Source organism: Phasianus colchicus, chromosome 16, assembly GCF_987193195.1.
Source record: "Phasianus colchicus chromosome 16, bPhaCol1.hap1.1, whole genome shotgun sequence".
Lineage (NCBI taxonomy): Eukaryota > Metazoa > Chordata > Aves > Galliformes > Phasianidae > Phasianus > Phasianus colchicus.
In genome coordinates this window covers 11,407,212-11,420,882 of record NC_143451.1, presented here as the reverse complement: position 1 = coordinate 11,420,882, position 13,671 = coordinate 11,407,212, and the positions used below count along the sequence as shown (strand labels likewise).

The 13,671-nt window shown below is 57.6% G+C and overlaps 2 protein-coding genes across 4 annotated transcripts; one reads left to right on the top strand and one right to left on the bottom strand.

Annotated features, from left to right (window-relative positions):
- Positions 1-44: 44 nt before the first annotated feature.
- Positions 45-8,552, bottom strand: FLII (FLII actin remodeling protein). Its single transcript, XM_090151466.1, has 30 exons — positions 8,409-8,552; positions 7,820-7,930; positions 7,226-7,297; positions 6,994-7,074; positions 6,692-6,777; positions 6,386-6,547; positions 6,202-6,305; positions 5,949-6,124; positions 5,704-5,861; positions 5,485-5,569; positions 5,159-5,310; positions 4,951-5,080; positions 4,670-4,882; positions 4,416-4,595; positions 4,257-4,339; positions 4,096-4,170; positions 3,779-3,862; positions 3,539-3,710; positions 3,357-3,461; positions 2,953-3,144; positions 2,676-2,864; positions 2,450-2,589; positions 2,131-2,356; positions 1,683-1,837; positions 1,526-1,586; positions 1,312-1,440; positions 1,119-1,225; positions 795-900; positions 657-722; positions 45-563 (listed from the first exon to the last, which is right to left on the bottom strand). Exons 1-30 carry the CDS (start codon positions 8,469-8,471, stop codon positions 429-431), a joined length of 3,798 nt encoding a protein of 1,265 aa, XP_090007592.1. The 5' UTR covers positions 8,472-8,552; the 3' UTR covers positions 45-428.
- Positions 8,553-8,571: 19 nt separating this feature from the next.
- Positions 8,572-13,058, top strand: MIEF2 (mitochondrial elongation factor 2). 3 transcript variants are annotated; one of them, XM_090151473.1, is made up of 5 exons: positions 8,618-8,642; positions 8,784-8,990; positions 9,136-9,288; positions 9,803-9,992; positions 10,717-13,058. In XM_090151473.1, exons 3-5 carry the CDS (start codon positions 9,142-9,144, stop codon positions 11,769-11,771), a joined length of 1,392 nt encoding a protein of 463 aa, XP_090007599.1. In that variant the 5' UTR covers positions 8,618-8,642; positions 8,784-8,990; positions 9,136-9,141; the 3' UTR covers positions 11,772-13,058. The 3 variants fall into 3 exon arrangements, with proteins under 3 accessions (XP_031462680.2, XP_090007599.1, XP_031462681.2); XM_031606820.2 differs by lacking the exon at positions 8,784-8,990 and having other exon boundaries at positions 8,572-8,642; XM_031606821.2 differs by lacking the exon at positions 8,618-8,642 and having other exon boundaries at positions 8,655-9,288; positions 9,803-9,980.
- The last annotated feature ends 613 nt before the right edge of the window (positions 13,059-13,671 follow it).

The window sequence follows — 13,671 nt, the reverse complement described above, 5'->3', positions numbered from 1 at the left end:
ATGTGGGATCCAGAGGGGCACAGTCAGAGCCTGGCACGATTGCATGGTGATAATGCAGCCTTTATTGATATGATACTGATAGGCCAGCCTTGTTTGGGGTCGGTCCTATCTCTCCAGGACCACAAAAAAAGGTGAGAGCCCCTCGCTAATCCCCCAGTGCTCTTTAGCAAAGCATCCTCCCCCTGCTCCCCAGCTGCAGGCAGCTTGTTGCTGCTTTGGAGCAGTATTTCCCTGAGCAGGACGGAGGCAGGGCCCTGCACTGCCCCATTGTAAAGAGGGGAAGAAGCTGGGAGAAGGGAGGATAGGGACACTCCAGTGCCCTCCACTGGCCCCAGCTTAGAGAGAAGTGGATCCAGCGGTTGAGCGCAGGCGTGAGTGGTGCAGAATGCTGGGTGGGTTCAATGTGGGGTGTTCCACTCCCCAGGCCCTTACGCTGGGGGCTTGCGGAAGACACTCCAGGCGTGGAAGCAGCGGGTGAAGGGCCAGGGCTCGTTGCCTTTCCGCACCAACCGCAGCTTGCGGGGCCGCGTGGGGTCCTTGGAGCGCATGTGTTGGATGTAGACCTGGGGCATGGGACACAATCAGAGCCCACCAGGAATTGGGAGAGAGACCCGAGGGGTGATGAAGTTGCCCAAATTCAGCACGCAAGGCCTTACCTGGCACGCTTTGAGGCTCAGCTTGATCTCCACCTGGCTGGTCTGGGTGCCCACCCACATGTAAACCTGCGGAAGGATGTGCAGATGGGCTCAGCCGTGGATCCGGGTGGGCGCCGTGCAGCCCCACACCCCACTCACCTCCTGCCCATTGTCCAGCAGCATGATGTCGTCATCAGCCAGGTCATCCTGGCAGAAATCGGAACACTTCTCTGACACGGCAAAATAGCCCTTCTCGTTGGAGCACCTAAAGGAGAGCCAGAGGAGAGAGCATCAGTGGCATGAAGTTGTCAGCACTCACTGATAGAGAAGTTGTTTGGGCCATGGTGTGCCCAGGGATGGACAGACACTGGGGAGAGAGGTTTTGCCTGTCTTGGGAGGCCCAGAGGCTCAAGCCCCTAGTGAAGGCTGGTGTGTCACTGCGGGACAAGGAATAGGACAAGCATGTCCTGAGCCAGAACCCACCTGAAGAGCCGGGAGTGCTTCATGTATTCAGCATCTTCATCATAAGGCTTCTGGCTCCCAATGCCCACCCAGAAGAAGTTTTCAGGCTCTTCTCCCTCGTTGATCACCTGTGAGAACAAGGGTAGTGTCAAGGCTGAGTTCCTCCATCCCTCACTGCTCTCAGGTAAGTTGGTGCTGAGCCCAATCCTGTCACCTGCTTGCTGTAGGAGTCATCAAACATGTTGTTCATGATGTCCTCAGCCAGCTTGGCCTCATCAGGGTCAGCAGCTCGGCCCACCCAGGTGTAGACAATGCCCTGGTTGTCTGTGCTTTCAAATGGGACCTGGGGAGAGCAGAATGTTGGGGCTGGGGATGTGTGGCTGAGCCCCTCTTGCTGCTGGGGGAGGATGCTCAGCCTCAGGCAGTACCTTGAGGATGAAGCAGAACTCAGAGTTGAGCAGCCCAGCGTCTGTGTTGATCTGGATGCACCTAGAAGAGAAGCCCATGAGGCACAGTCAGCAGGAGCTGTGCTTCCCCAGCATTCCTGGGCAGCACCAACAGGTTGGAGGGGGGGGTAGTATGGACCTGGTGCAGAGGGCTCCACCATTGGTGCGGATGTGGTACAGGCTGGGCTGGGGTGGGCTGGTCTTCTCCTTCCGCTTGCCCCGGTGGATGACAAACCTCCTCTTGAAGTGTGACAGGAACTTGGGGTTCTCCTGCTGCTGGGTCATGCGCACCACCTGGGGGGAGGTGGGTGTCAGCAGGGGCATGGGGCCCCCAACAGAACTCCAAGCTCCAGGTGTGTGAGTGTCTGCTGGCACCTCTGTGCCACCATCTTCATCTCAGCTGCCACCCCCTGCCCTCTGTCCAGGGGGAGATGGGGGAAAGGGGAGCAGCAAGGCCAAGCAGAATGATCCCATATTCCTCCTCCAGGTGTGGGCAGGGGGGCGATCCTTGGGGCTGGGGCTTCGTGGGCCAAGTTAAGGAGCAGTTCCCCATAGGCAGTACAGGGGATCCCAGCACAGGGTCTCACCTCTAGCTTGCCAGGGAAGAGACTCTCAAACTTCTTCTGCAGGCTGAAGGTAAAGGTGAGCCAGCCCATGTTGGAGGCCTCGCGGCCCTGCCAGAAGTATACGATGCACTGAAAGTCTTCTTCAGGTTGTTTCTCCTCCTCTTCTTCCTCACCCTCCTCTTCCTCTTTGCCCTCACTCTTCTTTTTCTTCTCCTCTTCCTCCTCATATTCTACTGGCACCCAGTATCTGCGTGCAGGGACAGGGGTGAGGGGGAGAATCTGGGCAGGGTGATGGGGGATGCAGGGGCTCAGTAGCCCCAGAAAGGACAAACTGGCTCACCTGCAGAGGAAGACGTAGCAGTCATGTGTGTGGAAGTGGCCAAACTCCTCCTCAGGCAGCCGTGCAAATTTCTTGCCCTCCAGCACAAAGCCCTCCATCCCGTCCAGGTCCTCATTCCACTCCTCCATCAGCTGCTCTGCCTGCAGATCCCCAAGTGCTCGGTCAGCACATGGAGCTCCAGGCCTGCTGCTGCCATGGGGGACACGTGGGGCATCCCCAACACTACCTCATTCAGGGGCATGGGGGGCTGCCGGGGCAGGAAGAGAGCAGTGAGGTCAGCCTTCATCTGGTCCTTCTTCTCGGTGTCCTTGCGCACCTTGCCAGCCAGGCCGCCCTCCTGCAGCACGTTCTCAGCGTTGCGGGTGTAGTCCACTTGCAGGACATCATCCCAGTTCTTGAACTTGGATTTGAACACCTGAACATGGAGGATGTGAGGTGAGGAGAGGGAGCAGAAGGCCCCAGGTGCAACCCCATCTCTGCCCTTCAGATCTGTGTCCCCCCACCTGGCACTCAGTGCCCTCCAGGTTCCGTGTGACCATGGCATGCTTGGGGCGGTGCAGCATCCCACACAACTCCTGGCTCAGCTTCAGTGCTGCTGCTCGCACCAGCCGTGACGACTTCCTCCCAATCCAGATAAAGACATCAGACCAGCAGTCCAGGATGTACACATTTTTGGTGTCCAGCAGGCTCTGCAGCTGGGGGCACAGAGTGGAGAGACAGTCAGGTAACTCCTGATGAATTTTCCAGCCTGGGAAAAGCTCAAGGCCAGCTGAGACAAGCAGAACATCCTGCACCCAGGATACCACTGGTTGAGCCTGCCCCAGAGCATGGCTGGAGGCAAGGAGAGATCAGAACCCATCTCATAGGTCAGAACAGGAGACCCTCCCTGCCCCATCCTATGTCCTACCAGGCGCATCTCAGGCATCAGGTCGGCCTTCAGCCTCTTCTTGTGCTCTACCGACAGCTTGTAGTTGATCTGGGGCAGCTCCAGGTAACCCAGCCCTAAGCCAACCTGCAGAGAAAACAGGGACACAGGGTGAGGATGGCCATGGCATAGTGATGATCTCACAGAGGGTGGCAGCTCCTCACCTTGTACAGCTTGGGCTTGTGAGGCTGGAAATCATCAGGGACACAGGGCTGGATCTCCTCAGGTTGCCCCCCCAGCACCTCCCAGAACTCAGGGCTCTCCTGACCCTGGCAGAGCAGTGTGATCTCTGCTTTGCCCTTGCGCTCGTTCTTGTTGATCTTCTCAGCGAAGAGCCTGTGGGAGTGTGGGGTGAGGTGGTCTCCCCACTAACCTGGGTCCCCAACCCAGGTTCCAGCCCCTACCTGGCCTTGGTGGTGCTGCTCAGTGTGGCCTGGCTGCCCCGCCACACAAAAAGCTCCAGGCCGTGGTCCAGGAGAAAGACAAAGCTGGAGAATACAGACATAGAGCAGGTGAGGAAAGTAGCAGGATGCACCACCATCCTCCCCACACTGGGGTCTTTGTAGAGCAGGTGGGGCCTTTACACAAGGTTTGAATCCCTGGTCTTACAGAAAGGCAGCTCATTTCTACCCTAAAGCTGCAGCCACTCTGTCTTGGCTTGGACCTGGCACTCTGTCCCTTTTTAGGGTCCCATATGTCCCCTCACTCTTTTCTGGCTCACCGGGGGTCTAGGGATGTCCCTTTCAGTGCCACTGGCTCCAGCTTGATGTTCTTCTTCCCGTAGACACGGTACAGCCTGGAAGAGAGAGATGGCCATGGTTGAACACGAGGCACCACCTGCCCTGTGTGTACTCCCTCCCAGCTGCCTGCCCCCAGCCCTACCTGGTGATGTACTGCGTGTCCTCAACAGTGAAGAACCCGCTGGCCGTGCCACCCTCGATGTAGGAGATGTCATTATCAAAAACCTGGGGGCAAAGAAAAGGGGATGAGAGTGGGGAATGGAAGGCTGGAGGTTGTGGGGAGGCACTGAGATAGCCTCACCTGGAGGAACTCATCACTCTCATCCCCCATCTCCTCACGGATGCAGCGGCACTCGGCCCCCAGGTAGTTGCGCAGGTTGACAGCGTGGATGGCAGAGCATGCCTTCTTGTCCAGAGTGGCCTCCTGCCCAATCCAGTAGTAGATCTCCCAGCTGAGGGAGCCGTTCTCATCCAGGAAGGTCTATGGAGGGACAGGGTGTGAGAAGGGCTGCCAAAAGTCCTGGGAACACAGTGATCCCTGCTCCCTTTATGTACCTTAAGCACGATGTAGCAATCGGCCTCATAGAACTTCCCATAGAAGGCATCATCCACCAGCGTGGGCACAAAGTTCTCGATCTGCCAGATGCTGAGGCCAGGCAGCTGCCCCACATCCTCACTGAAGAACTCTGAGTAGTCCAACTGTGGCTTCTCCAGGCCCTGGTCCCAGCGGCGTGCCTTCAGGTCCGGCGCCTTTGCTTCACCACTCTCCTGCGGGGACAGGGATGGGTCACCCAGGTGGGACACCCGTGGTGGGACAGGGCTGGATGCAGACCTACCTCTATCTTCTTGTTCTTCTCCTGGGCCACATCTGACATCCCCTTCAGCACCTGCTTGGCTTGGTCATCCTGGGCTGAGTCCTTGCGCCGCCGCAGACGCATCTTGCGGGCCAGTGGGTCCTTGGTGCTGCTCCCTGGGGACAATGGGATGGGGTGAGAGGCAGTGTGACCCCCCAGACATGGCACAGGGCCATGCCTCCTTGTCTACTTGCCTGCTGCAGCGGCTGCCACGGTGGCTGGTGAGGCTCCGGCCAGGCGGAGCTGGTTCTGCAGAGAGAAGTCGATGTTGTACCACTCCGACGTCCGCTCTGCTGGCTTCGGGGGCATCACCAGGTTGGGGTTCTCGCGCACATCCAGGACCTGCCAAGGGGGTGGGAGACCTCAGTGCTCTGAGGCATGGAGACACCAAGGAGGTGAGAGCTCAGAGCAAACTGCAAGCTCTGGAGAAGTGATGGGGGGGACATGTGCCAGGCAGTGCCCTGCCCTCAACCCATCCCTCGGGCCCCATGGGCACACAGGGTGCTGGACTCTCACCTCCACATCTGTCAGGAAGTGGATGGCCTCTGGCAGTGTCACCAAGCGGTTCTTGTTCAGCACTAGCTTCCGCAGCTTAGAACACCTGTGAGACAGGGGGATGCTGAGATAGGGCTGGGCCAGGGCTGCATTCTTTAGGACCCTCCACCTCTGTCACCTCCCAGCTCCTCATTTCCCCTCTTGGGGACAGTGCAAATCTGGCTGGGGGCTGCCCCTTACCTGCACAAGCTCTCAGGGATGAGCTCCAGGTTGTTGTTGGCTGCCATGAACTCCTCCAGGTTGGAGAGCTTGCCAATGCCTGAGGGGATCCCGTCAAAGTCGAGCTTGTTGGAGTTGAGGTACATCTTCTTCAGCTTGGTCAGCTTGCAGATGGCCGACTAGGGAAGGAAGGGGGTGGTGGTAGGGTGAGATCTGGCACCACAGCCACAGCAGGGACACGATGGAGGGATGGGGATGACACTCACAGGCAGGGAGGTGAGCTCATTGCGGGACAGGTTGAGGGTCTCCAGCTGTGTCCACTGGTCGATGCAGAGGGACAGCTCGGTGATCTGGTTGCTGCTGAGGTTGAGGCGTCGCAGGCTGCCCAGTGTGTAGAGGCACTCAGGAACACGGCTGAGGTTGTTGCAAGACAGGTCCACATCTAGGGGACAAACAGGGCTGAGGCTACCAGGACACGCACCAGGACAGCCCCGATGCAATGCCCCAATGCAGCCCTACCTGCCAGGTTGACCAGGCTCTCCAGGCTGGTGGGCAGGTTGCTCTGCGTGCGCTGTGTGTTCCGGAGGTGCAGGGTCTGCAGAGCTGTCATTGCCGGGAGCTGCCTGTATCACAGAGATAGCATCAGGGTACGGTCCAGCGTGGCTCCAATATCTTGGGAACTAGCCACAAAATGGAGCCGTACCGGAGCTGTGCGTGCAGCAGGGGGTTGTCATTGAGGATGAGGGTCTGGAGGTGCACCAGCCGTCTCATCTGTGGTGGGAGACTCTCCAGCTTGTTGTTGCTCAGGTCAAGGTACAGCAGGTCCGTGAGGTTGATGAAAAGCTGGTTGGGGATGGTCTCGATGCTGCAGGGACAGGGGAACCTTCAGGGTGGCCCTGGATGTGCATGGGATCCAACCCAGAGAGGGGGACCCAGAGTGAAGTGGGGAGTGGAGGTGACAGGTGGAGGTGGTCGTGGTCAGGGGAAGTTGTGCTGCCAGGAGCCCCACCTGTTGTGACCCAGGTTGAGCACCAGCATGTTCTTGGCATTCTCCAGCTCCCGGGGACACTCAGTCAGATCATTGCGGCTCAGGTCCTGGGGGATGAAAGTGGGCATCATCCTCAGTCCTGGGATGGATCCCCCATCCCACAGTTACCACCCACCCCCAAAGACCATGGAGCATCTTTGGGACCACGCTCCAGATGCTCTTCAGTCCCACATGTGTCTTCGAAGGGCACAAATGAGCAGGACCAGGAGCCCAGGCTGAAGCTCTTACTGTGGGAAGGAGCAGCATGGAGACTCAGCACTTACCAGCACCGAGAGGTCCTCCAGCTGGAAGATGTCATCGGGGACTCCCGAGTTCTTCAGGCTGTTTGCACGTGCCACGATTGCCTTCAAAGTGAACAGAGAGAAATGACTGCAGCCATCACCTGGCTCCAGCACCTGCTGAGCCCCTCAGGAGGACCAGGGGCCACCCTTGTGTGGCCAAGAGATGCTTGGGGACAGCATCCCCATTGCATGGGATGCACAATGGGACACTCACCCGGAGGCAGGGCAGGCTGGACAGCTCGCCGTGAAGCGTAGTAAGGCTGTTGTGGCTGACAGACAGGTGCTCCTGCAGGGAAGCAGGACAAAGCCCCAGTGAGTAGTGAGGGGAGCAGAGTTCAGCCCTCACTTGCGTAGGGCTGCTGCGGTCCCAAATTGGCTGGGGGTCCCCAGAATGTCCATAACATGCTGTAGGCACCACCAGAGCAAAGCTCAACCATGGGCTCCACCAAGGGCTAGGCACAGAACTGGAGCTGCCAGGGAACAATGCCAAGCAGCTGCTGGCTACTGCTTTTTTATTTTTTTTCCTTTGCTAAAAGAGCCCAAACCCTTAATTCTCCCCATAAATTTTCACCCTTCCCTTCTATTACCAGGCAGAGGAAGAAAGTGTGGTTTCTGGTCTGGTTTGCTAAGAAAACAAGGTGAAACCCAGCACACCCCTGCCTCAGCCCCTTTTCTAACAACTCCTGCATCCAATTTCAACCACACTTCCTCGCTCAGCCCTATTATTAGACGCTGGCACATGAGGCAGGCAGACAGCAGGTTCTTGGCTCTGCAGCCCTCCCAAGAGCCCCATCCCCTGCCTGCTCACCAGCTTCTGCAGGGCAGCGAGCTCCTCGGGCAGGTAGCAGAGCCCTGTGTGGTTCAGCTTCAGCCAGCGCAGGCTGGTCATCGCCTTCACATGCTCTGGGAAGTAGCCACCCTGGGAGGGCATGAGGGTGAGAGAACAGCATGATCCATGGGGTGACAATGAAGAGACAGGGCTGGTGCTGTAGGGCTGCTGAGGGACAGATCACCCTCATGGGAATGGGATTTAAGGATGGGATCATCCAGCCTTATGGGATTGGGATCTGGGGACTGAGATCACCCAACCGTACAGGACCGGGATTTAGGGATGACATCACCTGGCCCTACTGGACAAGGACTGGGGGCTGACACCTCCCGGCTTTCCAGAGTCCCAGGGGTGGGTGTCCAGAAGTCCCCCTCATACAGTAGGGCCTGCTAGGCGCCCCTGGACCACGACCAGGGCTGGGACTGATCGGCCCTACGCGAGAATCTCCGGGCCTGGCGGGGAGCGGACAGGCCTGACTGCCCCTCCCAGCACTATGGCACTGCCCCCGACTCTCCCCGCACCCCGCCCGCCCCTAAGCCGGGTACCGCTCCCGGCGCTCCCCCCGCACCTTGAAGTCGTTACCGCTGAGGTCGACGCCGCGGACGAAGGGCAGCACCCCGGTAGCCGCCATGGCTGCGGGGAACCGGCGGGACGCGGCACCGCCCCACCGCCCCGCCCCGCCCCGCGCTGACGCTGTTTGGAGGCGGGGCCGAGGAGCGCTGCATTGATTGGCTGCGCCGCGAGTTGCGGGCGCGCCGGCGCGCCAGCACGCGCTGCTGGTCCGCCCCGCTGGGAGCAGCGGGTAAGTGGGGGGGGGCTGTGGGAACATCCCGGTGCGGGGGGCGGGGGTTCGGCACAGTCGGGGTGAGGAGAGGGAGGTAACCCTCGATTGTACCCGTCCCTCAGCGGTGTTCGCTGTCTTACCTTTGTTTGCCCTTGGCAGCTCGGTGAAGGGGGCTGTATACATGCCGGCCCCTTCCGGGGTACCGGTGCGGCGCCTCGTCCCGTCCCCGTCTGCCGGCGCTGCCCCGAGTGTTGGCGGGCGCTGTTTAACGGCGGCGCGAGGCGGCCGGAGCCTTATCGGGGTGACCCTTGGTCCGGCCCGGCGCCACCACCGCAGCGGGTAACAACGGGAGCCCTGGGCCTGAAGGTCAGCTGGGGGTCCGGCTGCCCTAGGATCTCGCGTCCTGCCGGCCCCTCCGCCTTCACCCCGTCGCCGTTACACGCCGGGTGGCTTTGGGGAGCCGGCTACCCGCTGTCGGATTACGGCGCACCGTTCCTCTTCGCTCCCTCAGGTGACCATGGCTGAGTTCGCGCAGCAGCGGGGCAAGCGGCGGGACGACAGCGGGCTGGGCGGCGTCCTCGACCTGCTGCTGGCCAACGCCAGGCTGGTGCTGGGCGTCAGCGGCGCGGCCGTGCTCGCCATCGCCACGCTGGCCGTCAAACGGGTGAGGCTGGGGGGGTCCCCAAGCGCTGCACGGGGCGATGTGCCACATCACGTTTCAGAGAAGTGCCTCGTTGTTTTCATTTTAAAATCTGTAGGAAGCTTGTGTGCATCTTTTGAGTCTCTCAAACCGTTGCTTTTCACCAGTAGGAGAGCTGTGTGTGACTGTTAACCCCCGTGTGCGCTGTCCCCTGCTGCGGGGTGGGAAGTGCTACCAAGAGAACAACTTGTCTGTGCTGGTTTTCTCTGTGGCCCCTCGGTCTCTTTGCTCTTCCAGCAACAGCAGCCTTCCGTAAAGGGTGCTGCTGATCTTGGGGCTTTCCCTCCACATCCATAACGTTCCTTGTGTTTGCATGAACAGCAGCAGCTAGAACAGCTCTCTATGTGAGTGAGGCCATTTGGGGTCTGCAGCCCCCCCCTCTCAGCACAAACGGGATGGGGAGCCCCCACTGCCCTCTGGGTGAGATGTGGGTGTTGTGGACCACGTGCACATCCCATCCATCTGTCTCTCCTGCCAGCTGATTGATCGAGCCACGAGCCCTCGAGAGGAAGATGATCCCAAAGCTGAGCAGAAGAGCCTGGAGGAGAGCTGGCAGGACTTGGCCCTGATCAAAGCAACACAAAAACCTCCCAAGAAGCAGAGAAGGGAAGACCTCAGCGAACCCCTGCTGTCCCCGGCTCCACCGCCAGCACCAGGTGATGCTTGTGGCGAGTGTGTGTGGGTGAAGATCACCTTGGCTGGCTGTGCCTGGGAGCTGGGCTTTATTTTTAGCTCCATGACCAGAAAGCTGACCCGATTGTGTCTTCCCTCTTGGGAGGCTCCCAAGCTGCAGCCCCTTTTTTGGCAGTGCCTCAGTAACAGTGTCTCTGATAACTCCTGGGTGTCTCAGCCAGCTGGTTGCAGTAGAGGCTGCCTTGCTTTTGTTTCCTGTTGAACAGTGCTTGGTTTTTGGGTCAGCTCTGTCTAGGGAGGAAGATGTGCCTGTGAACTGCTGCAGACAAAGGCTGGCTTGTCCAGCTGACTGCAAAGCTGGTGTTTTCTGAGTAGGAAAGCAGCCCAGCCTGGTGCTGGGCAGGTTCTGAGGCACCACACCCAAAGTGGGATTGATTCAGGACTCAGCAATCAGGCAGATGTAGGGGTGAGCAGTGGGACTGAGACTTGTGAGGGACACTGGTAGTTTGTGCTTTGTCTGGCGGCTGCTGCTGCTTAGCTGGGCTTAGCCACCTCTAGCTGGGTGTAATACCAGATGCTGTTGGGTTTGGGGTTTGGATCGAGCCTTGTGTTGGCTGAAAAGTCAGCCTCGTGGCCAAAGGCTGAGAGCTGGGACTTCAGCACATGCTTTCTTTATGGCTGTGGCATGAGAAGACGTGTTGTCTGATCTGCCCAAAGCCATGACTTCTTCCTTGCCTTTGCCCCATCCTCTTCTTGCAGAACCCAGGACCTGCCCAGTGCCCCCAAAGCCTCTTCAGGCTGAGTCCAGCCCTCCCCGCTGCCTCACGCTGCAGGAGAAGCTGCTCTCACACTATAGCATCCACCTCCCTATGTCTGAGGAGCAAGTGGCAGTTGCCCAGCAGCTGGCCCGGAGCATCTGTGCTGAGCTTCAGAGCTTCCTGCGGAGCAAGTGCCTGGAGTTGCCCTTTGGCAGCCTCTTCCTCAGTGGTCCCCTGCTTGATGGCCTCGGGGCTCTTGCTGCTGACCACATCCACTTCATGCTGCCAGTAGTCCTCGATGCCACCCTTTGGAGCCTCATCCCAGGAGAGGACACCGTTGTGAGAAACCCCCAGTACTGGGTGATCAAAAGGACTGACTTGGAGTATTTCCCTCGTGGGCGCAGCCCCTGGGACAGGTTTCTCGTGGGCCAGTACCTCTCCTCCAATGTGCTCAATGAGACCCTCCACAAGATGTTGGTGGCCTCCATCAACTGGCCAGCCATAGGCAGCCTGCTGGGGACAGTCATCCACCCACTCGTGGCCTCCCGGGAGCTGAGGCTGGATGTCAAACATGATCAGGTTGAGTTGAGCATCGCCCTCTTCCCGGTGGTGGAAATGGAGGACAAAGTTCTTTTGGCTGCTCCTCCTGAAGGACTGGTGGAAAACCTCTGGCTTGAGAGCTTTGGTAGGGCGGAGGTCTTGAAGGTGAAGGAGCTGGATGCTGGCGACGCCGGCTCTCGGCAGCACTGCCTCTGCATCCTGAATGGTGTCTGCAGGAGCCATCCTGCCCTGCACAAGCTGAGCGGCAGCCCCTTGGCACATGTCATCCTTCACCTGAGTATCACTGAGTCAGACTGGACAGAGGAAAGCCTTGCCACCAGGTTCCAGCAAGTGCTCGAGGAGCTGGTGGGCTACCTGGAGAATGGGGTCCTGCCTTGCTACTTTAACCCCAAAGTCAACCTTTTCTGTGAGCTGCTGGAAGAGGAAATAGAGGAGATGGGCTTCCTGCTCTACAGGGCTGTGTCTGAGCCAGGACTCCTGCTGACAGAGAAGTGACTGGTACAGCAAGAGCTCCTGAGCATGGGGAGTTCCTCAATTGTCTGGGTTGTGATGCTTCTAGTTGACTAGTCGGTAAGAGGCCAAGTTCTTGCACTTTATGAACAAAAGTATTTCCTTTCTGAATAAAACGTGCCTGAGAGAAATGGATGATGGTGTAAGAAGCTGTTTGCCATGGGGCTCTGCCTTACCCACATTGAATGCAGCCCTTAAAGTGAAGTCCCATCTGCTGGGAACCAACATGGAACAAGTTTGACTGCTGGATCCCAGTGAACTGCTCCATCCCAGCCTGCCATCCCAAGCTCTAGGCTCCTCTGTGCTCCAAGCAGAGCGGTTTGGAGCTTCTCCTGCCCCTTGGGACACACACGGCTCTTGATGCTGCTACAAACTTCATGGCTTCTGGCATCCTGGGTGCTGTGTGGGTCCTTCTGTGAGCACCGAGCTCAGTCATGCAGTGCCAGAGTGAGGTGGGAACCTTGTTCCTTGTCAGGGCTGCATTCGGGGATGTTGCCAACCTGAAATAAAGCCTGAGCAATGGCTGTGCGGCACTCTGGGTACTGCAAGGTAATGCCATGGCAAGGTTACTCTTTGGAAAACCTTTCAGGTACCACATGGCAACCCAAGACCTGCCTGGCTGTTCTGCCAGCATCAGCTCTGCCCCCAAGGAGGGGGTCTCTGAGGCCCATTCTCCAAGCTGCTGTGCTGCAGCATGGGCTGGCACCTAGCTGCAGGAGCTGCAACCTCCTGGTGGACACCAGTGCCCATCTAGCGGGCCATGATGTCCCCTCCCAGCCTGTCAAGTGACCTTTTTATGTATGTATTGCTGCTGTCTTAATGTCTTGTTGCCCTGAAGCTTTGTGGTGTGGGGCAGGAAAGGACAGGACTGATGCACAGAGCAGAGTGCTTGCAAGAAGCAAGTGTGGTTTGTACTTCTTTTCATTAAGATCTATTTTGTTCGAGTATTCTTTGGTTTTGTTGGGTTTGTTTTTTTTTTCCCCTTTGAGTGGCTGCTGTTAGGTTTTGTTTCTGCCTGTAATCCAAGTGTGAAGGAATACATTCTTGTATTTAATGGGAAGAGCTATGCTATTTTTGCACACTGGTAGAGATGGTGAAATCCTGTGGTCTTCAGCATGAGCATCTGTTGTGGTTTAGTTTTCTTTACCTCTATCTTGTTTACGGGAGGAAAAAAAAATCACTATGCCTTTCCTCCTAGTCTGAAGACTGCTTGGTTTGTTCCTTTGAGCGACTTCTCAAGTGTTAGTGATGAGAATAAATCCTTGCTGTGTACACCGGTTCTCTCGTCTCAGATGTTTTGTCTCCTGTCCTGTAGCAAGGGCTGAAGCTGTGCTCCTGGTGTGGCAGCATTCCTGGGAACAGTGCAGCTGGGGTGTACCCTGCACAGAGCTTGGCAGCACTTTGGACCTCATGGTGCATGGCTTTTCTCTTCCTCTTTCAGTCCACCACATAAAGCACCCAGTGCTTCTGCTGCCTGCAGAAGCATCCAGTGCTGTCTGGATGCTGAGATCTTGCTGTTTAGCTAGCAGCCCTAACTGCTCAGCTGCCTGAATGCTAACCAGGGTTAAACCAGTAAAGCTGGTAATGGCAAATGCCATCAGCAATGCTAAACCTGTGTGCTATGCAGATGCTTTCTGTTGCTGTTGCCATTTGGAGGCTGCCCAGCTCTAGCCATGCTTTAGCCAGCTCACTGATTGCATTACGAAGCCTGCTAATCCTGTTATTTTAGACATCAGGTTTGTATTTTTAGGTTACAGCTGTTAATAGTGGGAGTGAGGCGTACAGAGAAATACAACGTAGGTTCTCTTGACCATACTCCATAGGTGTAGGCCTGATAGCAATGAACTTCTGTAAACTTGAAAGTTCTTTCTTGTGCCGAGCTGAA

What these genes read in the sequence shown, in the direction of transcription:
- FLII (XM_090151466.1), bottom strand. Translation starts at nt 8,471, where the DNA reads ATGGCGGCTACCGGGGTGCTGCCCTTCGTCCGCGGCGTCGACCTCAGC. An exon ending in CTCAACCTGGGTCACAACAG is followed by an intron (nt 6,548 to 6,691) that starts GTGGGGCTCCTG and finishes CTGTCCCTGCAG; the next exon opens with CATCGAGACCATCCCCAACC. An exon ending in TGCTGGACAATGGGCAGGAG is followed by an intron (nt 723 to 794) that starts GTGAGTGGGGTG and finishes ATCCTTCCGCAG; the next exon opens with GTTTACATGTGGGTGGGCAC.
- MIEF2 (XM_031606820.2), top strand. Translation starts at nt 9,142, where the DNA reads ATGGCTGAGTTCGCGCAGCAGCGGGGCAAGCGGCGGGACGACAGCGGG. An exon ending in CCACGCTGGCCGTCAAACGG is followed by an intron (nt 9,289 to 9,802) that starts GTGAGGCTGGGG and finishes CTCTCCTGCCAG; the next exon opens with CTGATTGATCGAGCCACGAG. An exon ending in AGCACCAGGTGATGCTTGTG is followed by an intron (nt 9,993 to 10,716) that starts GCGAGTGTGTGT and finishes CTCTTCTTGCAG; the next exon opens with AACCCAGGACCTGCCCAGTG.